At 41.7% G+C, this 26,019-nt stretch overlaps 1 protein-coding gene across 50 annotated transcripts in view; it reads right to left on the minus strand.

Moving 5' to 3' along the window:
* Positions 1-10,135: 10,135 nt before the first annotated feature.
* The window catches only part of RIMS2 (regulating synaptic membrane exocytosis 2), a 503,677-nt gene continuing 487,793 nt past the window's right edge, over positions 10,136-26,019 (minus strand). For all 50 annotated transcript variants that reach the window (XM_087748045.1, XM_087748037.1, XM_087747735.1 and 47 more), the window contains 5 exons: positions 16,935-17,076; positions 15,490-15,602; positions 14,637-14,738; positions 13,562-13,701; positions 10,136-13,115 (listed from right to left, as the gene is read on the minus strand). In XM_087748045.1, the coding sequence (XP_087604171.1) occupies positions 12,897-13,115; positions 13,562-13,701; positions 14,637-14,738; positions 15,490-15,602; positions 16,935-17,076 (716 nt within the window). In that variant the 3' untranslated portion in view covers positions 10,136-12,896. The remainder of the gene's footprint in view (positions 13,116-13,561; positions 13,702-14,636; positions 14,739-15,489; positions 15,603-16,934; positions 17,077-26,019) is intronic.

Here is a 26,019-nt window from a genome sequence, read left to right on the forward strand (position 1 = left end):
CAACTCAAGGTTAATAGCAGAGTCAGAAGATGGCCAGGCAGAGAAGCACACGTAGAAAAATGGCATAAAGCTTAATTTCAGCAGCTTTAGAGGTTATGTATACATAATAATAAAAATAAACCTGCACAAACCTGCTCTCCAAGGCAACAATTATCTTCATTGTTTACCAACATACCTGCACAAATCTGGTTTGGATGCCATGATCATTTCCTCTTCCTCTGAGTACAAAGGAAAAGAGCTGAATGTGAGAAGGGATGGGACATCTTTTGGCCACAGAACCCGTCTCTGAAATTCCTTTATGAAGCCACCAATCTCCTCTCATGCGGAGGATATCTTTTAGTACAACACGCAGACTTGAAAGACTCCCAGTGAGCACCACGTCTGTGGGTTAGCTGCACCACTAACGGATAATTCCTCTCCAACTGAAGTGAACATGCATCAGAGGGATAAAATTATATGATTTCAGAATTAAAATAATAGTTGATAGTAAAGGAAAGAAGAAATTGGAAGATTTAGAGAGATTAAAAGAAGAGGTATTCTTTCAGACAACAGATATAGGCTGCTTATGTGTGAAGGCCACGTCACTTGTAGAAAGCGTGATGGAGAGATGGGGTTTAGCCTGCATCAGAGGAGAACAAAGAGTTGAAGTCTGTTTCCATGTTGTGAGTGGGGTGGTCTGTGAGAGGTGGACCGTCTCTACCCAGGGATGTTGATGTGTATTTTATTCAGCATCTGTTTAAATAAAAAATACAGAGAGGTTCCTCAGATCCAGGACCAGAACCCAGGCATGCCTAACCCTTCAGCTCAACCAGCACTCAAACACATCTGTCCGTCTCTGCCTTGGCTACCCAGCCACGCAGTTTCTCAGAGGCTGGGAAAGTCCCTTTTCCATCACATGTCTCAGAACTGGCTCATGGGGGCCCTTTCCTGCCCGGCAAGAGATTTGAATGTGAAGCCTTTCAGGAGTAAGGGGAAGCTCAGTCTCACTCTCCAGCATCTGGTGCTCATGCCATTAGTGAGAGACTGACCAATACAGCTGCCTCGGAAAGCTTTTAAAAAACAGCCTGAGGCAGAATTAGCTACTTGAGAGAAGAAGGGCTGCAGCCATCTCTCTTTGGGAGAGGGCTTTCACTCTGCACCCCAGAAACAACTCCCGAACCCCTACAATTTCAGACATATCCAGAGATGTCTTTGCCATCTCTGCTGGGTTAGCTCAAGGCACCTCTTGCCCTGCAACTGCTGAGGTTATTTCAGCTGCCATCCTGCAGCACTCAATAATTGTCTCCAGTGGCCTGGGACTGGATGCCACAGCAGTACCTCTTCTGTGCTGGAGTCATGGAGGAGGCTTCAGTCAAAAGCCCATTTGAGTCAATAGCAAGACTCAGTTAATGGAATTCAGTTTACTAGATGTACATCTGAGTTATTCCCTTTGTAGTCAGTGACGAGAATAGGTATAGCTAAGCTATGATCCATTTCCATCTTAAAGGAGACATCTAAAATGTCAGATAAATTGGCCTCTAACAGCACCATTTCCACTGTCTATACAGGGAGACCAGAACGAACCACTCAGATATACGCGTCCACCTGAATGGCCACTGAAATTAGGTGAGATGAGTCCTACCCCTAGAGACCTGCCAGACAGCAGAGCACCCTCAAGCTTTAGTACCAAGGGAGAGGGAAAATCCTAGGTGAAGGCACTGTGAAGCACAGCGCAGGGAGCTAGGGGAGGTGGTGGTAAAATTGATGTTGTAACACATGGGGCATGCATAATCCCAGATTAGGCATTTATGTGATCCACGCAGCAGGGTATAGAGCCTGGTGCCAGGGCAGGAGGAGAGCCCAGTCTCTAATGGGGATCAACGGCCTCAAAATCTGTCTGGTGTCATTAGATGCAAAAGCTGCAACAGTCCCTTCTCGCAGGATCTCCCATCAGAGCGAGATAATGTGCCTCTTTTATGCAGATACCAATGGGCAGTTTTATTTACCTGTCCTGGGAAGTCCCAGTCTTCCAAAGGAGTGGAGCATTTGGCAGAGGGCACTTCTCAGACACTGCACTGAAAGGGTTTGCTGGGTGTAACATAATTCAGTGCTGGCTGGAGCAATAATTAGAGGGCAGGTCTTGTCCCACAGCTCATGGTGCCTCCGTATCACTCGAGAGTCCTTCCAGCTCCTCCTCACCACCATTTCACTAGTCATTATTGGTACCTGCATTTTCATTTGTAGTGAGACATCTAAACACTTCTAAAAAAACCAATCCTGGCTACATGCCGATCTCCATCTAACTCAGCTGTGCCCATCATCCCTGAAGATCTTGAGGGATCTCTGTGGTTTCATATTCCCAGTAAGTGGTTCCTCTGAGGCTGACTTGAGCTCCTCTCCCAACAAAAGAAAGTTCCAGTGAAGGCTCAGTGGGAGATGACTGCATCACAGCTTCTTCCAGCTTCTTCTCCCCCTGTGGAGCTTTGGGTAATAGTTCTTCTTAAAACAAATTTAATTTTGTTCACTTCCAGGGGAGATGATGTATGGGATTTGGTGTCATTTGACAATGGCCCATTGTGGAGCCTTGCAAGGCAGGCACTTATCCCTTAACTTTCCTTTTCTGCATGAATTCTGAGCTGTTTCCTTCCAATTAGCCATTTTCTTCTTGGCCTCTACCCAGGACAAAACTTTTTTTTTTTTTTTTCCAGAGAAGAATTTGTCTTGAACAACTCAAGATGTATTAATAGTTATGACCTGGATACATGTGCTCAGTAAATCATAGGACAGTAAAACAAAAACCAAAACCACATTTGAGTGTAAAAGGGAACTTGAGAAAGAAAGAGGGTGTCAATTGGAGACTCATAAACATGATCTTTATGCCATCTCATTTCACTGTTATTTGGCATCTTTAAAGACTGCAGATCAGCAGCAAGATTAAGGCTAGCCTCGAAGATCCATGGAAGTTACCGTCCTGGATCCCAGCCTCTCATTTCGCCTTGATTTGACAAGTACCCCTGCTAAATGCTTCAAAAGAAAGTACATGACATTCCTTGGTAGATAGGAGCAGGATAACCTCCCCCACCAAAAGACCTTATCCTTGTCTCGGGTGCTTGGAGATCAGCTTCAGCCCTGAAACACAAGTAACTGCATCCCTTCCAAAAATCAGTTAGGAGCAGTTGTGATATCGAGGACAAAGACGGCTCTTTATTGGAGAAACCACCTGCATGTTGGTTTATTTCTTTTACCTACTGAAATGATTATGGGACAATATCACAGGTGCTGATCTAGACAAGACAACACCCTGGGTGCAGCCAAGGGATGGAGAGTAATGAATTAAATTGCTTAGTAGGGTTTTCCCCCCCGCTTTCCTCAGGCTTTACTTACTTCGCTTGGTTCATTCATGTTATCCTTGTTAATTGTGATTAATTGGCCATGAGTCTGTTCTGTTTTTGCAACTTTGTACAAGTAGGACCAACTTGAGCAAGGTAAACATTTGGCCAGAACAGCAGACTTCTGGGAAAGTGGAAAATGGGTCCTGTTGCTTACTTTTCCTGAAGCCAGTCCTCAGCAAGCTGTCTGGCTCTTACCCCTCCTGCTGGTGGGGGGCAGGGTACGTGCTGTGGCCCTTTCCAGTGCCCCCTCCAGCTCCCACACCTCCCACCTCTCCTGTGGTGTCAGCAGCACATTGTGGCTCTTCAACACCACCCAGATGTTCCTTTTAACTCCATTTAACTTGGCCCTCCTGGGGCAGGGGAGAATTGGCCCTTGTACACTTGGGGCCAAAATTTTGCTCACAGTGCCTAGGAGCCTGGCTGTCTTACAACAGGTGTTTATTCCTGAAATTCTTGTTGACTTCAGCCTTTCTGCCCTAACAGATCTGCATTTATTTAAGCATTTATTCAAGACCACATGGAGTAAAGGAACAGGCTTCAAATCCAGCAAGAAAGGTGCCATGTTCCCAGTTTGGACTAATTTATCCTTTTCTCATCCACTTGAATTCCCATCTGTCTCTGCATCCCCATGTGTAAAGGTGGCCAGGCTGCATCTGTAAGCAAGGACAGGCCATACCCTAAAGCCCTGGCTTGTACCATGTGTACTGTGCCATCACTGGCATGGTCTCTCCTATGGTTTTAACCCATGACAGACAGTGCTTTCCCAGGAAATGCTTTGGGAATAGCATAGGCCAGCCCTCCAGTCCCAGCTGTTTGGGAAAGGCAATCTTATTTCAGAGGGGAAGAGACCAGAGGAAGAAAGAGAATTCAGGTGTGCAGATGCAAAGCAAGCCGTGCTACTGGGTCTCTGTGCCTGTGAACTGGAACTGGCAAGTTTTATTTAGCAGTGCAGATGGGACCTAACTGAACGAGGTCCAGAGGCTGAAGCGAGGCAGGGACACCGGGATGATGCCATACCAGGGGTCCAGGAGCCAGGTGGCATCTTGCTTGTTTGCAAGTGAAACTCAAATAGCTGTTTGAAAGCAGAAATACGGCTAGCCCTCATGCCATGGTCTGTCATCAAGGCCAAGGTCAGCCATGGTATTAGTCTGAAGTCCTGAGGTTTGCATGAGAGGGTAGAGAAACTTCAGTGGGTAAATTTTTCCCTTCCCCACATTTTTGCCTACACAACATACAAATTCATTGTCATTCAGGTCTCAGGAGAGAGACTTTCCCAGATGTTTTCTGGGAGCAGAAAGTACTGAAGGGAATAAGCAATGATTCTTCTTTTAGGTCTTATCCAGAGGGTGGCATTGTCATTTTGGGAGCTATTGGCATGGCCTACCTTGGAAGCTGTAGGCCTCCTATGCAGCTGATAGTGGCAGGTGCTCAAAAAGACTTTCCAGAGGATCCTAAATTAGGATTACCCTGGAGGGCCTCCTGTCTCTTTCCATTGAGTACAATTAAATAGACTCTTAATTTTGACCCTCGGAGTGTCACCTAAATGAGATGTCTGAAGACAGCCTGAGTATCCATCTTGAGCTGTAAGTGTGGCTTGCTGAACTGCATTGACACCCAGCTGTCACAATTAAGTTTGTTAATCAACACTGGTTAGGAAAGCAAAGCTGCTGAGGGAGGGAGAAAACTGTATACCAGATTATTCTGAATCTATTGCCTAAGGCATCTGCTCACATTTTAAGTATAAACCAGACACATATTAGATGTGGAAAGGTCATGGGAAGGCAGCTCGGTTCTGCTTTCAGTTTATGGATTATTCGTAAAGAAAATAAGGAAGGAAAAACTGTGCCTAGGCAGGTGAAGAAAACAATTACTATATAAAAATAAGTTATTAGTTACCCAAGTGTGTAATCACAGAAAATTAACCCTACAGCTGTACAGATACTGTGATCTTTACTGATACCTCAGCATGCTAATTAAAAACAAGAAATCCTGGGTTAGAAATGAATGTAGTTCACAGAAATATGAAATGGGCATTCTCATGCTCTTTTTGTTTTCTTTTTCATCTTAATGAAACTTTCAGAATTGAGAGCTGTGCCAATGGAGTTTTTTTTGTTGAAGGTTTTTTAAGATGCTGGCAAGAATATGTCACCTCTGTGTCTACACTCAATATTTCCTTGTCTAGCACCTGGCTTGCGTGTTTATGGGACAGATTTGAGATGTGTTTTTTAGCTGATTTGGTGGCCTGGTTCCCTTCATGTGACCCAAACACTTCTTGTGTGCACAATGGGCAAAGTGCATCAGGATATATTCAAAAATGTCTTTTCTCCGGCTTGTATCTTTGCCAGTGAGGAATAAACTTATCTATTGGTGAAGTGCCATATTACTCCAGGGCCGTTCCTAGAGGGCCAGAGCTGCTGGCTTCCAGGCAGTTGGGCTTGTACAGCTGAAACAGAGTGAAGGACAGGACTCACTTGTTCGTGCATGCGGCTGTGTAAATATATGCACTGCTGCCTCAGGCACATGGCAGGTGGTAGCTAAGGCTTCTGAAAGTAAATTAGCAGATCTGAGAGTTCAGGTCTTGAGTTCAGACTCCAAAACAGAAAATCACAGCTTGGAAGTTGGTATGGAATCAGAATATGGGCTGAGAAACTGTTAAATACGGAAAATCTTTGTGTTATTTGCAGTGTGTGGTAGACCATAAGAAGGCACTTGAATAGTCCTCAAGCTTCTTAATCGAGTTGCTTCCCATGCAGCAGCACTGTCACTGTGCTGGTCCCTAGGAGGTGGTGCCTGATATAAATGACTGTTCCTCCATCTTCGGGGCAGCTGTCTGCCACTATTCAGGAATGCTGCAGCTAAAGTGCTAATTAACCAGAAACAAAACAGGGGATCAATAAAGTATCTGCCCATTGTTACTTCGATAATTTTACATTCCTACTTCATCCCTCAGTCTTCCCTAAATCTGCTTTTTATTATCATCAAGGGGCTAATAATTTTGGCCACTATTGGCATTCAAACTAGGTTGACATACACTGCCAAGTGTAGTGCTGGCCTTTTCTTCATGTGTCAGATGCATTACTTGCATAGCAGGACATGCTGGTTGAGTTTTGGCCTAGTAAGTGTTGGTATTTTGTTTTGTTTCCATTTCAGTGAGTGCTGTCACCTTAATATAAATATCATCTATGAAACACTGATTGTTCCCTTACCAAAACTGCAGCTAGACAGAAGGACTTTGACTAACAACTGTTACACTAGCCCTGCTAACAGCTGTCCAGAGAAATCATAGAATCGTAGAATATCTCAAGTTGGAAGGGACCCATAAGGATCATCAGGTCCAACTCCCTGCTCCTCACAGGACTACCCAAAACTAAACCATATGACTAAAAGCGTCGTCCAGACGCTCCTTGAACTCTGAGAGGCTTGGTGCCGTGACCACTTCCCTGGGGAGCCTGTTCCAGGGACTGACCACCCTCTCAGTGAAGAACCTTTCCCTAATGACCAGTCTGACCTTCCCCTGATGCAGCTTCATGCCATTTCCTCATGTCCTATCGCTGGTCACCAGAGAGAGATCAGCACCTCCCCCTCCACTGCCCCCTGTGAGGAAGCTGTAGACTGCGATGAGGTCACCCCTCAGCCTTCTCTTCTCCAAGCTGAACAGACAAAGTGACCTCAGCCGCTCCTCGTAAGTCTTGCCCTCAGAATAGTCTACCAGTGCCAAACCCACTCCCACCTCATCGAGGTATCCTAAGCCTCCACGTCTATAGAACTAATGGCATCCAATGCCACTCACCCATTCCATCTTCATGCCAACACCAGTTCAGCAATACATAGATTTTAGATGGCACTTAATAAACTGTTCTTGGTTGCAGGAACGGTCACAGAGGGTAGGCATTTATGACAAACTTTTCCTCAGTCCTGTGTCATGCACTTCCTGCAGATCCAAGATGCTCTTTTCTTTCTGTGTGACCTCATGTCAAATATATTTTTGGGGCATTAATGCCCTATGGTTTAATTAGTATGGCTGCTTCTCTTTCTCCCTGGAGCTGGGCTGAGGAGTGACCTGACAGGGCAGTGTGTCAGATCTGGGAAACTGATTCCCAGCCATTTCCTCCTTCATCAGTCATCGGCTGCCTGCTGCCCTCAGACCTGATAATTATACAGGCAGTTCAGATAGGACTTGCTAATGAAGGACCATGGAGTCTTTGTTCTTATTCCTGGCTGCTGAGGCTGGGTCCACTTCTCCTAAGCTCAGCTGCTGTGAAGTTAGACATTCAACCCAAGGCAGTCATCGCTTTCTGCCTCAGTGGTCAATGGGGAGATAGGGAGAGAATCTGATCTCCCCAGAGTGACTCATCCTATCCTAAACAAGACATCTAAGATAGCCAGGTATTAAGCCAGTAATTCCAGAAGCTAACTTGTCTTTGGTCTTACGTAGCATATAGCTTTATTTTTTTGTCAGCTAAAGCTCTCTCTCATTAATCTGTCCTAAATGGACTAATGGACGCTCTTGCCTGGGAAAATGTGCATCTTCTTTCTCGCATAGCTGCTTGCTCCTGGTAAAAGCTCACTGTAAATATTTACTAAGGAAGGGACAGAGAGGGCAGTCACAGTTGGAAGATTCTTGTGAGACCTATAGGTCTGCTATCTGCTCTTTGCTTCCTGAGTGACAGGGAGGTGAGAATTACACAGAGGTATGAGCTAAGGAAGCAAATATGGACTGCTCTGGTCTCCCCCACAGCATTACCTGACTTTGTGAGGAAGCTGTGAAATCTAATGCTTTGTTAACTTTTATGCCATTTTAAAGCATTGATATTTAACCTGCTATATGAAACCACTTATATTTTAATTAGCTATACAGTTGCGAACAGTTATTCAATAGTAGTGGGAGGCTACAAGAATGCAATGGCTTGCTGGTTAGCACGTGCTGGCCCCATGCTCACCCTCATCATGGCCAGAGCATCTCACTACTTAAGCCTTAAAGACATGCAGTAAAGGCATGGAAGCAGAAAATCCCCAGGATTAGAGTCACATAGTGTTTTACTGCACTTTTCATTGGCACAAACACTCCAGAATAAGAGCATGAATCAACCACCTGAGCCAATGTTTAGTAGTCATGAGTAAAGTGGGACTGTTAAGATTAAAATGATCTACAGTTTTGTTTTGTTTGAAGTGGAAGTGGGCAGGAAGGTGTTGGTGAGGGCAAACAGCAAACAATCTTGAGAAACTGTTTCAAAGAAGAAAAAGACTCTTTAGAAAAGTAGTATATTGTGGCCTTTTTTTTGGCCCGTACAGCGGTACCAGAGAGCCTTCTCAAGTGTTTGCTGAGTGTAATTGTTTTTATTTCTAAAGAGTGCCAAAGGCAGACAAGCTCTGGTGTGTTCAGCTGTGGCACGAGGGGGGTTGCTGCCCAGCTGCCCACCCCACCGCAGGGCTGGAGGTGATGCACTCCAGGGCACGCGGCAGCCTCACCCACCATCACAGCCCAGCTCCGACCCAGGTACCTGCCTGCCCTGTCACCTTGCAACATCAACATCAACATTAGCAGAGGAGAAGAGCGACCCACGGGGATGTTAGTAGTTTAACACGCCAGAAGTTTGGGTCTGTTTCCCCAGCATTCCGCTTTCAGACATGGTACAACAAACAGTTTGAGTTTCCTTCCTTGCAGTTCCCACCAGCACTCTGCCCAAAATACACTCGCTTTCTTGGAGTTTTTATCTCCTGACAGTACCGCAGTGCTTTTCTTTTGCCTTATATCTGGGATCAAATGCACAGATTTTCCTGCACAAACTGCCAGCCAGCCTCTCAGCCTTCAGTAAATTTCCGAGGCATAGGTACCCAACTTAGTGGAAGCTCTTGAGTTTTGCCCAGTCACCACTGCCTCTGCTGATGCTGCCCCTGGGGAGTCAGGCAGAGAGAAAAGCCTCCACTCCCACCATCTCCATCCCCATCCCCATCCCCATCACAGAGCCACAGAGGTGTTGGACCACTGCCTGCTCCCCGCTGCAGAGGATACATAAGCCCCAGCAGGTACCACTGCTGGCTGGGTACTCTGTCCTCATTTCTGCCCTGCTCATAAAAAAAAAGGCAGATAATATTAGTTAGTATCTAGGGGCAGGGTGGAAGCTTACAAACTTACTCTTTTTACTGTCCAACCTGTTTAATATTATAGTTCAACAGCTGAAAATCTAAGGCCACAGCTTTCCTAGTGAATTAAGTGGCGGCAGGAACCGTACCTGGGCAGGGAACACCACTGGCATTGCTCTGGGGAGGCCGGGCCCTCCTGACACGCCTGGGAACAGGACGGGAAGTCGATCCACAGCCATCCCCAACAGCCACTTTGAGCGTGGCCACCCATTTCAAATGCTGGAAGTCTAACCAGATGGCATGGCCACTCCATGCCTTGCAGTAACACTTCACACTCCCAGCACATTTAGTGTGCCAGTTACACCAAAATCGTTGCACGTCCTCGCAGCCAGGGTTGGCAGCTTAGAGCCAGGTCCAGCCCTGGAGCCGTGCGCCCGTTTCAGCATGCGAGAGCAGGAGCATGGCCGGAGTGCAGAGCCCATGCCTGGCCAGGGGAGAGGCAGCCCCTGCTCCCCCCGCCTGCGTGCACACACAGACCAAAAACCTCTGGCAGTGAACATGTTATTTTACAAATGGTATTTCTTTTGCAGCACTGTTACGAGAAGAAAAGCTTGGTTGTTCATCAGCTGCGTGTGCTGTTTGCCACAAACTCCACTAAAAGATGCTGCTGACCACCTCAGAGAAAAGCAACAAAGCGCTGCACACAAGTTCTGTAAAGAAAATGTTTTATTTAAAGTGTTAAATACCATCACCAGAATGAGTTTGATTTACATTAGTTGGTGTTCATTACAGGCCTAATCTGCCCTTTTTTTTTCCCCCAACTGTAATTCCTTTTAACTTTTTAAAACGTACTATGTACAAGACAGCAGTGATCACTGGAATAGTGCTATTTACATGACTAAACCGTAAGTAGACTTGCAGACGTGTGAAAATTAAAAAAAATACATTAATTTTTTTAAAATAAATACTGCATAATGACAAATATGTACAAACCTTCCATGCGTCGTGTCCTTGATTTTAAAATTTGAAATAATTTATATAGGACTATGCATACAAGAATGTGTGAGCACATCTCACAGTATAAGGAAAATGGTTATGTATTTTTCTTTAATATCCTAGGGGATATTGTAGACTGCATGTTAGTAGTATTTATTTGCTGCTGGTAGACAGGTGTCTAAATTATTTCAATAAATATAATTTTACCAGTCTGTCCATTAACTTAATAATCCATTATATAAACTCTGAAGACAAGACACAATCTTGATTTATATGATATTGCACAAAGTAAAAGGCATTTTAAGTGACACTGTTATTACTTCTGCCCACTTATGAGGCATGTACAATTTCTTAATGGGAAACTTTAATAGATTTTCAAATAAAATCACAGTAATTCTGTGTGGCCTTAAAGGTAAATGTAATGTATATTTCAAAAATTATTGCAAGGTTTCAATATTAAACCTTAAATAGGTATTAAAGGCATACAAAGACCCAGAAAAAAGGACATTTTGTTATTAAATGTCAGCCAGTTACATTCCCTTTAAATAATGTAATTTAATGAGAAGCTTGAACTTGCAGCACCACCCAACGGTAGTTACTGTCTGCTACAAAAAGTAGGTTTTTGAAGATCCTTTGACTGCAGTGAGGGTTCTGGTAATGGTGTCAAATAGCTGTCGGAGTGGTACTGATAAGCTTTCTTTAAGGCTATTTTACGAACCAAAGACTGATATTTTCCAGACTGATATTACCTAATTATGTTGTTTGCAACACAAATGTAGTTTATGAAAATTGAACTTTACAGCAGAAGAACTGTATGACTTAGTAACCTTTGTTGCTTTTGTCATCTCAAAAATGTAGCAATTAATTTGGCTTAGTGCAAATAAAAGTGTTTAAATTTGTTTCCTAAAAATCAACCAGGTACTTAATTTTTTCTCTTTCCAAAAACCTTCAAGAAATGATAGTTCAACCTTTGAATGAAAGATGCTGGTGCTGAAAACAAATTTATTGAAGACATCTTACAATGGCCACATGATTCCAGTATTTTGCTGTAGAATTCAATTTGAAGGTGAGAAAAAATGAAAATAAGTTACCATGCACTGTACAATAAATTGCAAAAAGTTCAAATATCTTCTTTATCAAATACATGCTGAATTACATTAATGTACTCCCAAGCCATGTTGCAAAATCCTTTTCAACATGCTTGAAAAAAAGTAAGTTCTTAAACAATATTTTTCTCAAATAATTCAGAAATGCAGAACAATCTGCAACCCTGAACCAAATACGGGGCATAAGAGAGTAATAAGTCAAAAGGTAGCCATTTTAGAATATGATGATCATCCTGGGAGGTAGAGGGGAAAAAGAGCAAAAGGAAGAAGGGAGATTGGGAGGAGAGATAGAGAAAGGAGGAGGTAAAAGAAGTGTACAATTTGCACATTATGTTGAACTTTACAAGGCTTGTACCTTTTACATTTAAATAAATTTAATATATTACACTTATTTCTTGTCACATAAACAGAATTTTAAATATTTTCTAGAAATTATTTTTTATTTTTAATATACGTCTGCAAAAATACAGACCATGACTGGTTTAAAGAATGATAAACGTGGTGTGTCTTTGTATCACCCTGTTGCATTCTCTTCCCTTTAAAACCATGCACTAGTGAAATTTATTTTTAAAAATAATATAAATTGTTGAAAATGGCTGATTTATTCTTTTTTTTTTTTTTTTTTTTGCAAGTTGCAGCCCCAAGAAAATAATTTAAGTGTTCAGCTAAATCTGTGTCCATGCAAAAAAGTTTCTTTAATTTCATACAGTACAGTATATCCACAGAATTTTATTTTTCAGAGAGTCCATCACATCTGGGGTTTCACTGTATCTATAGCTGGAGGTATGAAGCCCACCATTTTAAGTCTTGAACCTTTTCAGTATGAAGAGTTTTCGGATCTCAAGCAATTGTTTCAAACAACAGCTGACTCTTCCAGCATTCTTACATTCTTCTTTTCTTCCGATGTCTGCTAATCCACTCACTTGTAACATGGCTTCATGGGAGGGTAACTCCATTTCTGTGGCATAACCAAGCTTTAGGAGGAGAGGGCAGATAAATAAAGAAACGGGAGCAACAAAACAGATATGCCATTGAAAAGGACTTTTGTTGCATGAAACAGATAGATTGATTCTTTTAGTTTAGTCCATGGCTTCAGATTGGACCAAAACTGAGTGTCCCTGAACTCCAAACCTATCAGTTCTTCATGACGTCAGTCCTTCACCTGAGGGCCTTCCATAGGGCACAATGTGTGCAACTTCCTTGAGAACACAGGATCGCGTTGCAGCCCTAGAAACAGGCTCAGAAGACACAACATTAAGCATGCAGTGTTACCAGGGTTTGCGACCTGTAATTTTATTTTTTTGTAACGCTGGTTGCTATGACAACAGTTTCACAGCTGCTATGAGCGAGCATACGAAGGTCCTGTTGAACTTTCAAGAGATGATTGGGAAGCTCTTCTAGTGAGAGGAGCTAAAGTTGGGTCTACTAGGGAAGAAGGAGGGAAGAGTTTGAACCACCCAATCACCATGTTGGACAGGTCCAGTTCATCTAAAAGTATCTGTGCCACTCCCATAAAGGATTTGTGATCCATACGTCCATAGTCTCCCCAAACAATTATCTGTTAGCAAAGGAAACACAAGAAAATAGCAAAAATTCAGCAAAAATTATGAGCGCTTCAATCTGATTCGTCAAATGTCTCTGCTTAATTAATTATAGTAAGGAATGAAATATTTGACTGTTGACATACTTCAGTTCTGCTTATACTAATCATGATACAGTGACAGAAATGACCTGGGCAGTAACAGAGCAGTTATCCATGATACTAAAGAAAGCCCAGTGAGAGAAGGAGCCCATACATATAGTAGAAGCAAAATAATCTACAACTAACTTTTGCTCAGGACTTTCTACTTGCATCAACAGTTCCTACTGCAGTATTTGTCTCCTCAAAAAGTATATGAAATAGCAGAACTTGCCAAATGAAGCATGAAAGGAAGTTCAAAGCACATTCAGTGAAAACTGTACAGGTGACGTTTTCAGATTTAGAAGAATATTGATGCAAATTACCTGTAAAACTTTTCCTTGGGGGCTTTCTTCAAATGATAGAAGTTGCTGATAAAGTGGTTCCAGCGTTTTTCTTGCTACCTTTGTTTTCTTTTTGGCTATGCAGACTCCATTTTCTAATAGATACACCTTTACGTATGGTGCTTAGAAGAAAGAAAATAAAAAACAGTAAGTAAAGAAGAAGTCCAGATTTTTTGCCTAACAGATGCACTGTTCTATCACCATGTGATAAAATCTGCCTTTTACTTGATATGTAACTTACATGAACAAATTTCCACAAGCAATATTAGCATTTATTCACATGCAAACCATTCATGCATTTTCTTTACTTTTCTCCCTGGTATAATTTTTTCTTTACTTCTTTTTATGTCTCTTTTGCCATGAAATAATTCAGATTTTGACCTGGAAAAATCAGATATTCCTATATATATTATCCCTATCCTGTACAGTATGCAAAATAGGCCTGTTAAGTAAATGAATGACTTGCATTGACTTTGGTGAGATTTGAATCAATGTTCCAAATTGTTAATAATTTAAAATTATCTACAAGGTGAAAATCACTGAAGAAAAGACTCTGACACAATTTCTATTTTGGCAGAAGAGCTTGCTAAAAATATCATTATAGTGTCCTTTTCATATAGTGTTATAGGACATCAGATTATAAAATAAGGATTATAAAATAAAGTAAGTATCAAATACTGGTCTACTTTTTGAGTAGGTACCTATTCCACACCTCTTGTTGATTCCCTCTTCATCCCTAATATTCCTATATCACATCTTCAGTACATACATTCCTTTCTACCCCATAACCAAGGGTGCGTTTGCTATTACTAAAATCCTTTTGTGTCTTCTGGTAGCCCAGACACCAGCCTGATTTTCTTTTTTTCCTCCTGAAGTAGGGTTGATTTTTTGTATACCATTTCAATCCATTACACATTTCAGTGTACAATACTGTAATCTACTGATATGTGAATTTGCTAAGAGTTTACCTAAGTTGAACAATAAAGCCCCAGAAGTTGGGGGTTTGTTGGATCTGTTTTGGTAGAACTCTATTCTTGGTAAGATTTTTTCTCCTTACCTGGCAGTGTCTTTGAACCTGGTTTTACAACAAGGCCACGGGCTCGGATTATTTCTACTTCCAGTTGTCCTTTCTTGTCCATCATTCCCACCTGGATATCTCCTAGACAACAAAAAGAAATCCTGGCATTGTAATTCACAAATACCTAAATATATGAAAAGCCATGGGAATTTCTAGGATGAATACGTGATGCCTTGTACCGTCTGCATTCCACCAGTAAGTATGATCTGGATTTTAACACTAGCAGATAATTTAATACTTATTTTCTTCACTGCTATTTACATTAGTAAGCAATTAAAAAACCCTGCAATAACATCTTGTCTCCCATTTCGCGTGCCCCTATCACTGCAAACTAAATTCTTTTTTTTTTTTTTTTTTTGTCTCAAGAATTTCAGATTAAAAAAAAGGCAGCAAGGGAATTAGTACAAAACAGTTCTCTAAATCTGCTTGAAATCTCTTCGCCATGCCTCTAGTTTAAGACAAGGTATGAAAAGATAACTTGTGAATATAAAAAAAGTCTGTAAGCACAATAATAACAAATACTTTGCACCTAAATTCCCCTTTTTATTCAATACTATCCAAGTGATTCAGGGAACAGATTGGTCTCATTAGCCACATTTTCCATCTTTAAAAAGATGGAAAACTGAACAAGAAGAGATAAAAGACTGAATTTTTCAAAGCACCTTTCTGAGCATCCAAAATGTTCAGCTTTGGCTGAGGTTACAGTTTTGGTCTTAACTGAGTTGTTCAAAACCACATGGGAAATCCGTATTTAAAGACTTAGAATCTAGATAATGTCTATGTTCTAATTACCAGACCCAGTAGATTATATCTATAGGACATAAATGCTTACCCATTGATGGTGTTGCCAAAGTCTGTCGTCCTACAAGCTGGGCAGGACCAAGTCCATCCAGAAAATCACTGAACTGGCTGTCTGCAGCCAACCTCACACCAGGGAAAATCAAACTAAAAAATAATATGGAAAAAACCCCAAAAAATAAATACACTTGAATTTGCCCTTTTTTGTTTTCTAGATGTTTTGCATTTAGTGTTTATGTTTTTAGTACTACTGCTCACAAGGAACTTACTTACACTGACAAGATTACAAAACAATTACTGTAATTTTCCAGACTTCTCAGTGTTCAACAAGCAGCAATCCAGCCTCCAGCATATAAACAAACAGATGAAGGAAGCACCAATCCTCACTAAGTCTAATTTCCACAGTAATATTTTTCCATCATGCTCTCTTTTTCCAATATATTAAAGACCACTGTTAATTACTGTAGTATTCATATGACACCAGTTCAATAAGATACTAATACATGCCCTTACCAGTAATTTAGTTACATGAAGGTAAAATTGCTTGTGTTTCTCAGTCAATGTGAACTCAATGGCTGAATTTCAAATGTATCCGGTGAAATTATTACATTAGATTGAATACTGGTCAGTATTTTTAAAATCACCTTTTAAAATCAGCATTCATTATAAACATTTTGTTAAAAATGTCTTTGAGAATGAGATCTATTCAATAATGGAACTGAAATCCATTGCGGTAAGTGACCAAAGTAACTTAAAATTCAAATTCTTGCCATAAATTATCTGAGACCCATTACAAGGCAACAAGAACTAGTGAGATTTGTAATGACCAACCATAAATAAATGTCCATGTCAAGTGCATATAGTGCATCAACTTGGACGTGTAAGACATATTGTCCAGTACAGGTGTATTGTCCAGTGCTGTGAATACCACTAATAAATCTATCCACAATAAGATTTTTTCTGGGCAATGTCTTGGACTTACCACTCAGAAGTCTTTAACTTGGGCTTTTATGAGAAGCATGATACATGACAGTCTCATACTTCTGCCCAGATCATTTCTTCAGGATTTATTAGCAGAATCTTTGAAAAACTCTCGAGCCCAGTGAATGTCACCTGGAAATGCTCTGGAAATGCTTTGCTCTGCAAAGCACAGACATATATGGGGATTTTTCAGAAGAGAACCTGTCCTTTTCTGTGCACCTGCACTGCACCTGCTTCCCCTCCTGCCACACCGCATGCTGATGCTCTGACCCACCAAGTGCCTTTCTCATGGCACAGCAGAAAGGATCCTCATCCTTTCTGCACCAACATTGGGAGACTCTTCTCATCACAGGGGAAGACTTAGGCCTAGCCCATCAATGACACTAGCTTGTGAAGGGAATTCTGGCTGAACAGGACCTACAGTGCTCACCGCACTTTCATCTAACTACCAGTTTCATGGAGAAACATCAGATAACCACAGTTATAACTGCTGCTTACTTTCCCTCAGAGCTGTAGCTGTTCATGCTCCCATCTGTTGACTCCCGGCTGGCCTGACGGGTCATCCAGTTCCTCATCTCCACAGCCAGCCCTGTCTCAGTGCTCCTCTGGACGGTGCTCCGCAGCTTCTTGCCCCCTGCTTCTGCGGAGACAAAAGAGAAGCCCCCATCACACCGCGCTGTTGCAGCTGGGCAGCCCTGCAGGGCACTGCTGTGGGCAGCACATCACCACTCCATGTGGCAGAAAAACTCGAAGCCAGAAATTAATGACCTACAGCAAAACTTCCATTTAAAAATTACCATTTTTTTTAAATAATAGGCAAGCAGCATCATAAAACTCTTTTACAGGACTTTTTATAGTTCTGTCACCTTCTGCTTTCCAAGGACAGACAGCATATGCACAACACAAGTCTGCCCACAGAGGTAACCAGATTTACACTATCCATAGTCTAGTGTCTTTAAAATATGTTTTCTCTGGATGAACATCCCTCTTAGGAATTCAATTAAAATGTTACCATTATGTCAAAACCTGCAGTGTCTGAGGAATGTTGTAATTCAGATGAATTATTTGATTTTAAGACATCTGGTCATTACTGCTAAATCAAGTTACAGATATCCATTAGTGAGGACAGTAAACAACAAATCAAGAACCCTTCCCATTATTTCTTCTCTATTCACGCTCTTCTCATTTCAGTAGCTGCTTTAACTTTTTATCTAAAAAATACAGTATTGACTTTTATGCACAATATGAAACTTTATTACCACCTCCAAGAGTAACAATTTTTGTATCTGCTTGTATAGTTCAATTTTAGTTGTAAAAAACAGCAAAGTGTCAGATAGCTGGGTATCAGACAAGGGAAAAAATATGCAAAACTTAATATAGTAGTGTTTTACTGTAGGAATTTTGATCAAGACCTCAGATATATTGAAAGCACCACCAAAAAAAAAAAAAAAAAAGAAAGAAATTAGTATAAATGAAGCTTCAGTTTTTCTTTAATGAATAAGACAGTCAATCTATGTCATTTTCTGATTTTAAATGCTGTTCCCTGCAATGGTGAGGGGAATTCTGTATTCCAATTTCTTTTATCTCTTCAATACCCCCCTGACTTCAGCACAGTGATGGGTGATATACTGATAATATTTTAAGAGAGCAGTAACTCTAAATGTACATGACACCAAATAATATCAGAATTCTTAAATATTGATACAATGAGGGTAGAGCAATATCCAATATCCTGGATATCTAGGGACTCGCCCCCTTCTGCCGTGGTTTGTAGCCTCTGCTACCCTTTAAACCTCCTCTGGCTCATCATGTACGACAGGTCAGAAGAACTGCTGGACCTGTGGGGCCGGTGAAGCTCTAGGGATTTGAGAAAGGAAATGAGAAAGGGAGGAGATTGTCCTGGGATAAGGACTCACACACCTTGAGGAGAACGTGTGAACACAGGGGCTGGCTTAGAGTAAGAGGACCTGCAGCCCCGGACAGGGAATAGGAAAGGGGCATCAATTTCCATGTCCACACTCAGTGCCACTCTGTCCTACAGGCTGCAATGTGGGCTGAAGTCCCCCAGGGCCTCCAGTCAGGAGGGATATTAGGTCAGATAAAGAACACAGGAATTTTAGTGAAGTGGAAAACAGAAACCCAAAACACCTTGAAACCTACTGGCCCCTTGTCAATAAAGATTAATAACTTTGCAATATTTAGCAGTAGTGAGACATATCTATAGCAATATCATGAGTGGTTCAAATCATATTGCTTATTACAAGCCTTCTACATATTCCTTATGACTGTAACTTTTAATCAGTATATAGAAATAACAGAAGTAATAATTTTCCTCTAGAACTTCAGCTACCCACATGAATATAGTACCCAACACAGTGAAATAATTTTTTTACTAAGTCAAAACTACTTCTGAAAATGCCTATCAATATCTGGTGCAATAAATACAAATAAAAAAGACACAAGGCTAACATGACATATGAAAAATGAAAGGCAGAAGCCAACAATTTCATTTCTATTGGGTTGCACTGTTCCAAGTGTCTGCTGGTTTTATTACTTATATTAAACTAATGAAAGCTGGCAGCTGACTTCCAGCACTGGTCCGGAGTTGTTCTATAATCCAATCACTCATATCAAAGAAATATTCCCACAAAACTGCCAGGAAAAAATTGTGCTACAGTTTTGTAGAAAAGGTACACTGCATCACAGTAACATGTGAAAGGCACACAACTCCTGAAACCCCATGCTCTTTTCATTCAAGTATTGTTACAGGATATTACTCTTCCATTGTAAGAGCTCTTTTCGTTAGTAAGCATTCATTTTTGTTCAGCCTTGTTGAATGGTCGTCATTCTCAGTTCGTTGTTGCAAACATGAATTCTCTCTTGCATATTTAACAGAACATCTCCATCTTGCATGATTCTTCTATCTCTTCATATCCTATCTTTGAAAGATTTTGGGGTTTAGGATAAATATGTGTTTGAATATGTGATATGTGAAGAAGTATACAGTAACTTTTATTAATTAGTAAGGCAGATTTTTTTCTGAATTAGAATTATAAGTCTGTATGCCTTCACTCTAGTGAATGTTCTATTCACAGAAAAAAATCAACACATCTGTCGCACACCAATTTACTGTGAAATCAAGGCAGAACTGGTGCAATTGCCATTCAAGTCTTCATAGAGGCACATGTGTAGCTGTGCCTCCTGTGCCAGCTGTGCCTGCTGTTCTTAGCACCCGTCTGAATCTTATTTTTAAGCACTTTTACTTTCCCGCATTCATTTTCACTGAAATAAGTGCTCTGGTTCACATGAAGACTGCCGACAGCTGAAAAGATACAACTTTGATACAGCATGAAAGTTAGGCACACATAGTATATCCAACTTTTGTATAAGTGCGGGTGGGAAACAGTAATTATTTTGACCTTAACATTGAATTTAAGGAGGGCTGAAAGGAGGCTATGTGAATAACTATTTTCCAGTTCTCAGCAGAAACAGGCAGAGCTCTCCGATGGTCTCAAAAGAGAAAGATCTGACCTTTCAACAGTAAGGCTCTTAATCATGATGTTGATGCTTCTTGAAATAAGAATTGAAGACCTCCTGGCTAACCGGGGAGACCCCAGTTGACTGGAGGTTAGCAAATGTGACACCCATCTAGAAGAAGGACTGGAAGGAGGATCCGGAGAACTACAAGCCTGTCAGTCTGAACTCGGTGCTGAGGAAGGTTATGGGGCAGATCGTCTTGAGTGCCATCACACGGCACATATGGGACATCCAGGGGATCAGGCCCAGTCAGCATGGGCTTATGAAAGGCAGGTCCTACTTGACTAACCTGATCTCCTTCTATGACAAGGTGACTTGCTTAGTGGATGAGGGAAAGGCTATGGATGTAAAGCCTTTGACACCATTTCCCACAGCATTCTCCTGGAGAAAGTGGCTGCTCATGGCTTGGACGGACATACTCTTGGCTGGGTAAAAAAACTGGCTGGATGGCCAGGCCCAAAGAGTTGTGGTGAATGGAGTTAAACCCAGTTGGCAGCCAGTCACAAGTGGTGTTCTCCAGGGCTCAGTACTGGGGCCAGTTCTGTTCAATATCTTTATCAATGATCTGGATGAGGGGATCGAGTGCACCCTCAGTGAATTTGCAGATGACACCAAGTTGGGTGGGAGTGTTGACCTGCTGGAGGGTAGGAAGGCCCTACAGAGGCATCTGGACAGGCTGGATCGATGGGCTGAGGCCAACTGTATGAGGTTCAACAAGGCTAAGTGCCGGGTCCTGCAACTGGGTCACAACAACCCCATGCAACGCTACAGGCTGGGGGAGGAGTGGCTGGAGAGCTGCCTGGCTGAAAAAGACCTGGGAGTGTTGGTTCACAGCCGGCTGAGTATGAGCCAGTAGTGTGCGTAAGTGGCCAAGAGGGCCAATGGCATCCTGGCTTGCATCAGGAATAGTGTGGCCAGAAGTACTAGGGAAGTGATAGTGCCCCTTGTACTCGTCACTGGTGAGGCCACACCTCGAGTACTGTCAGTTTTGGGCCCCTCACTTCAAGAAGGACATTGAGGTGCTGGAGTGTGTCCAGAGAAGGGCAACAAAAGTGGTGAAGGGTCTAGAGCACAATTATGAGGAGCGGCTGAGGGAACTGGGGTTGTTTAGCCTGGAGGAAAGGAGGCTGAGGGGAGACCTTATTGCTCTCTACAACTACCTGAAAGGAGGTTGTAGCGAGGTGGGGGTTGGTCTCTTCTCCCTAGTAACAAGTGATAGGATGAGAGGAAACAGCCTCAAGTTGCACTAGGGCAGGTTTAGGTTGGATATTAGGAAAAATTTCTTCACCGAAAGCGTAGTCAGGCATTGGAACAGGCTGGCCAGGGAAAGGAGCTGAGTCCCCATCCCTGGAGGTATTGAAAAGATGTGTAGATGTGGTGCTTAGGGACATGGTTTAGTGGTGGACTTGGAAGTGCTAGGGTAATGGTTGGACCTGATGATCTTGAAGGTCTTTTCCAACCTAAATGATTCTATGATTCTAAGATTTTAACAGCAAAATGGCAATTTGGAATAGAAGTACAGAAGAAGACACAGATCACAGGTATGACTCCTGAGCCACTGCTTTAGAAATTAATATTCTTTCAGATTAAGCTTGGCTCAACTAATATGTAATAATACACATGAGAAATACCTACACTTGGTTACCCACAATACTAGCAGTACACTTGTCTCTGGAAAAATGCAATAAATCAAAAATAATCCCACAATTCCTCGAACAATTTAAAAGCAAAGACAGTATTTACATAATCCATAATTTGTGTTTCATAAATTCAGTATTAAAACACTTAAAAGGTTGCAAGTAGCAATAAAAATGCAAAGTAGTTACTCAACTCAAAGAAATAGCCTTTGGTGCCATACTTCCAAGCTGTAGCTGGTAGAAGATCTGGTTGAAGGTTTTACCACTCTAGTAAATCCAAACCGTTTTTTCCCTCATTCCTGCCTGGAAATGAAAACTTCCTCTGTTGTGCTAATTCAACTACTTGTGGGGCTGCATTCTGTACTGGACCCAGCCCAAAACGAACAAACCAACAATATGTTTTAAAGTTGTCCTTTTTCTTTCAAGACAGATCATTTCCCAAAAACATTTGTGAAAACAAACATAGTTGAATGAACCCAATTGAGATGATACTAATCTTTAGCTAGATGAATAACGGGAATGCATCTGAGACTAACACAGAAGTAAATATGTAACTGGTGCCACTGTAAAAATGGGGGCTGTTTTTATAATCATAAAGTATATATACATATATGCTCACCTCATGCATGCTGGTTTTAATCCTACCAAATGAAAGTATGTGGAAACATGAGAGTTTAGTAGTGTACTTTGTTGCTAAGTATGTGGCTGACCACTTACACTGAAAATCATTTTACTCACAATTTACTAAACTCTAATAAAGAACATTGAAAATGTTCTCCAAATTAGTACAAACTAATTGCCCTAGAAAGAAGAAATTTCTCTCAAGTCCCCATCACAAAATATGGAATAAATTATCTGAAAAACACTAGTTCAGATTCCTGCAGCCATATTGTAAGGAGTGGAATAAATTACCAGAAATAATTGCTTTGGCATTTATGAAAGCACATTCATTCTTACAGTTAATCACACTGGTAATTTAACTAATATGGTTACGGCAAATAGACTCCACAGGCCACATTTTCTAAATTACACATGCAATTATTTGTTCCCACAACTTGGAGTGCAAATCACTTGCAAATTATTGGTGCAAAACTACTGATATGATCTTCAATATCAGATGAGGACAAGTCGAAAACTGCAGTGAATGCAACAGATTACCCTCCGTGATCTGGGATCTAGCCAGATGAAATCTGCCTTCAGCAGGGAGAAGCAAGAGCTCTCAGCTCGCTCTCAGCAAGAGCTTACAAAATCTGCTCACCAGCAGGCATGGAGCCCAGAGAGAGGACATCGCTGGCGCAGGCAGAGGCAGGCTGCCTATGCCAGTCCCCAGGTGGTACGTGATCTCTTGGTAGGACTTGTACTGAGTGCAGAGCAGCTGTGGCTTCAGAAACACACTCAAGTGCTTGAGGTGCCTCTGCTCTGCTCTCCTCACCTTACCAAAAAGGCTGCATAAAAACTGCTTCAGTATTTTCATTTGAACTCAGGAGTCAGCTGCCTGTAAGTGACCATTTTTCAAGAGTAAAGCTCTTTACATATATAGAGATCTGCTCTGGGCATGTTAAGAACAGGTTAGATAAAATCATCAGAGACAGTCCAAGAACATTTGACCCTACCTAAGAAAAGGGGGACAGGGTAGGTCTCAAATTCCCTTGCAGCCACACAATTCTGCATCTGAAACAGCCCAGGTTTTGGCCATATTGAACGAGGCATTTAGCTCTTGTTGAAGCACTGCTGGGAACCACAGCTGAGTTGTTTCTTTCCTTGTGTCACCCACAGACCCCAAGCAGCAGCCACAGATTAGGACCTACTAATTTAAGCAGGCTTTGGGAAACCCAGGTTCCACTGTCACCTCAGTTTGATAAGCTTTGAGCCCATCTCACCAGTTCTTAGAGGCCAGTGCTAACCACCAGCTTATGAAGCATCCTGTTACAGTCCTTCTGATGAAATTTTTTCACAGTGCATGCTGTAAGCATTTATGAAGCCCAAAGAGCATTTTCAGGTCCAGGGAGAAACTGTAGCCAGGGGCTCTCCCTTACTTTGCACTTTTAAGGAAGAAGGGAAGTCGTGTTCCAGTTCCTGCACCCATGAATATCATAAATATAAAACACTGAGAAATTCCAACTGGGATAGGGATGAACTGCCCTGATAGCCCAAACGCAGAGCTGCCTTCAGTAGGGAAGCTCTTCAGCATGGGAGCAGCCAGGTTTGGAAAGTCTGAGAGAGCCTGGACTGACAGCCTCAGTTCGCACTATGCATTTTTAAATTTCTTGGGAGGCCTCACTAGTTTTTAATTTTCAGTCAAGAAATACTTCTTCACTCTTGTCCTGTGCCTTTGTGTTTCCTCCTCTCTCTTTCCTCTGGCCATACTGGAAGCATGGTTAATTAAGAATAAGGTTAATTAAGACAGTACCTAAGAAAAGTGAAAGAGAGTGAGAACTGAATGAAATAATCAACTGTAAAACTGTTGCTTGAGCTTCTGGTCAAAGGCTGGTATGAAGCTTTCAGGTTCCATTCTTGATGAATTCCCATATGCAGGACCCGAGGCAGCCATCATGAATCTTGGTTGTTCCTGGGATATAAAGCTTTGGCCAGATTGCAGCATCCTTTGTCTGTATTTCATTTCCCTTTCACGGCAAGGCTGGTTGTATGTTCAATCTGGAAAAGATCCTCCCGGCTTGCTGTGGCCGCACGATGTGAAGTCAGTTTACCACACACTGCTCCCAGGCAATGCTGTGGTTTAAGGCAGGCACCTGTTCCTTATTCTCGCCCACTTTTTAATGTGTTTAAAGTTGTATTCTGCCCCTTTAATTTCACTGCTGTGATGATGTCCATTCTTCAGTCCTAACTGACCCTTCAGCAAATTCTTAAGAGCAGCAGACAATAGAAACTGCTTTTGTCTGCATGGGGCATCCATCAGTTTAAGCTCTTCAACACTTGAGATCCCGGAAGTTTTTGAAACATTTTTACAAGCCTGAGTTGTTAACAAGAGCTGGTTTTCCACATACATGATAATTACTTAATGTTCCTAAAATTCCTGTATCCCCTGTATTATTATTCAGAATCACTACTGAACATGCTACATATAAAAAGGACTAATAGCCATCTCTGCCAGCTTAGAGCTTGTTTTCAATACCTGTGCTATGTAACACTCCTTGGAAATCCCAATGAACCATATACACAACAACAGCACGGAGGTTTGCTGCTTGGCCATTGCCTTCACAAAGAATTTACCCCTGATAACAGCCAACGCACTGGGAGCCACCCCAGGGAATCAAAACTAAATAACCATACCTGTAAGGGTGAGAGGTGTTAGTACTGACTAACAGTGTTAATGATTTCTACTTCTCTTTTGGTTACTTGGCTCTCACTATGTAACTACAAACTGGCTATGCAGACTTCTGGTTGGATCCTCTGTTTTATAGATGTTGACTACAGATTTTGATTGTAATACACAGTAAGAAAATAAACTATTTTTTATATTTTTAATCACCTATTTGGCCCACGAGAGATCAGGACATCTCTATTACGTTTATGCTATTTTTTCTCAAAGGTATGACTAGCACCAGGAAGGAATGTTTTCTTCAAATTTGTGTAATACGTATTTCCAAGTCAGCTGCTATATTGAGATTTACTGAGCTAGTAAAAAACCCCTTGGCTAACCAGTCTAACTGGAGATCCATAAAGGTTTGAATCTAACTTGGAAAAATACTGTCACACATTAAGTGGCTTAAATATGGGATTAAAAAAAAGTTTAGTTCTGATGCAATATTAAAATAACAGATATCAAATGTAGAATTCATATGTTGTCCAATTACTTTTGTTTAGAAACGTACAACTCCTGACAGTGAGAAGTGAATCAGGAACGCAACTGCACACGGCCACCCAGGCCTTTCCAGCACTTCTGCAGAAGTCTCTGTTACTGGTAAGACCACTGGTTTTCTACATGTGGTCAGAGGATGCACCTGCCAAAAGCCTCATACGATTGCTGTAAAACTGAACACAGACATGACAATGAAGAAGCACGTGGCTTTGCAACCCACAGCTGTATGTCCCCCATGCCAAGTGATCTGAATGAACAGTTTTTCAGGAACCCTCATTTAGACTAGTTATGATCTCCACACAGATAGGTCTTCTTACCATTCAAATATAATAGGTCTGACTTTGTGCATATTTTGTGCACGCGTCAAAACAGAATGCTAGCGTTTTATATCCACCTTGTACATCCTGTACAGCAATCTACATGACTACAAAAAGGGCAAAGCAGTGGGAAATCAGTCGCATCCCCAAGCTATTAAAATCCTTAAAAAATAGAGCAAGCAATTTTTTGGAATTACATTCTAATTTTATATGCCATTTACATAAGGAATCACTAAATAGGTTCACATCTTCACCACAAGAAATCTTTGAAC

Source organism: Nipponia nippon, unplaced genomic scaffold (genome assembly GCF_047370975.1).
Source record: "Nipponia nippon isolate SJK-2023a ecotype South Korea unplaced genomic scaffold, ASM4737097v1 scaffold_1, whole genome shotgun sequence".
Lineage (NCBI taxonomy): Eukaryota > Metazoa > Chordata > Aves > Pelecaniformes > Threskiornithidae > Nipponia > Nipponia nippon.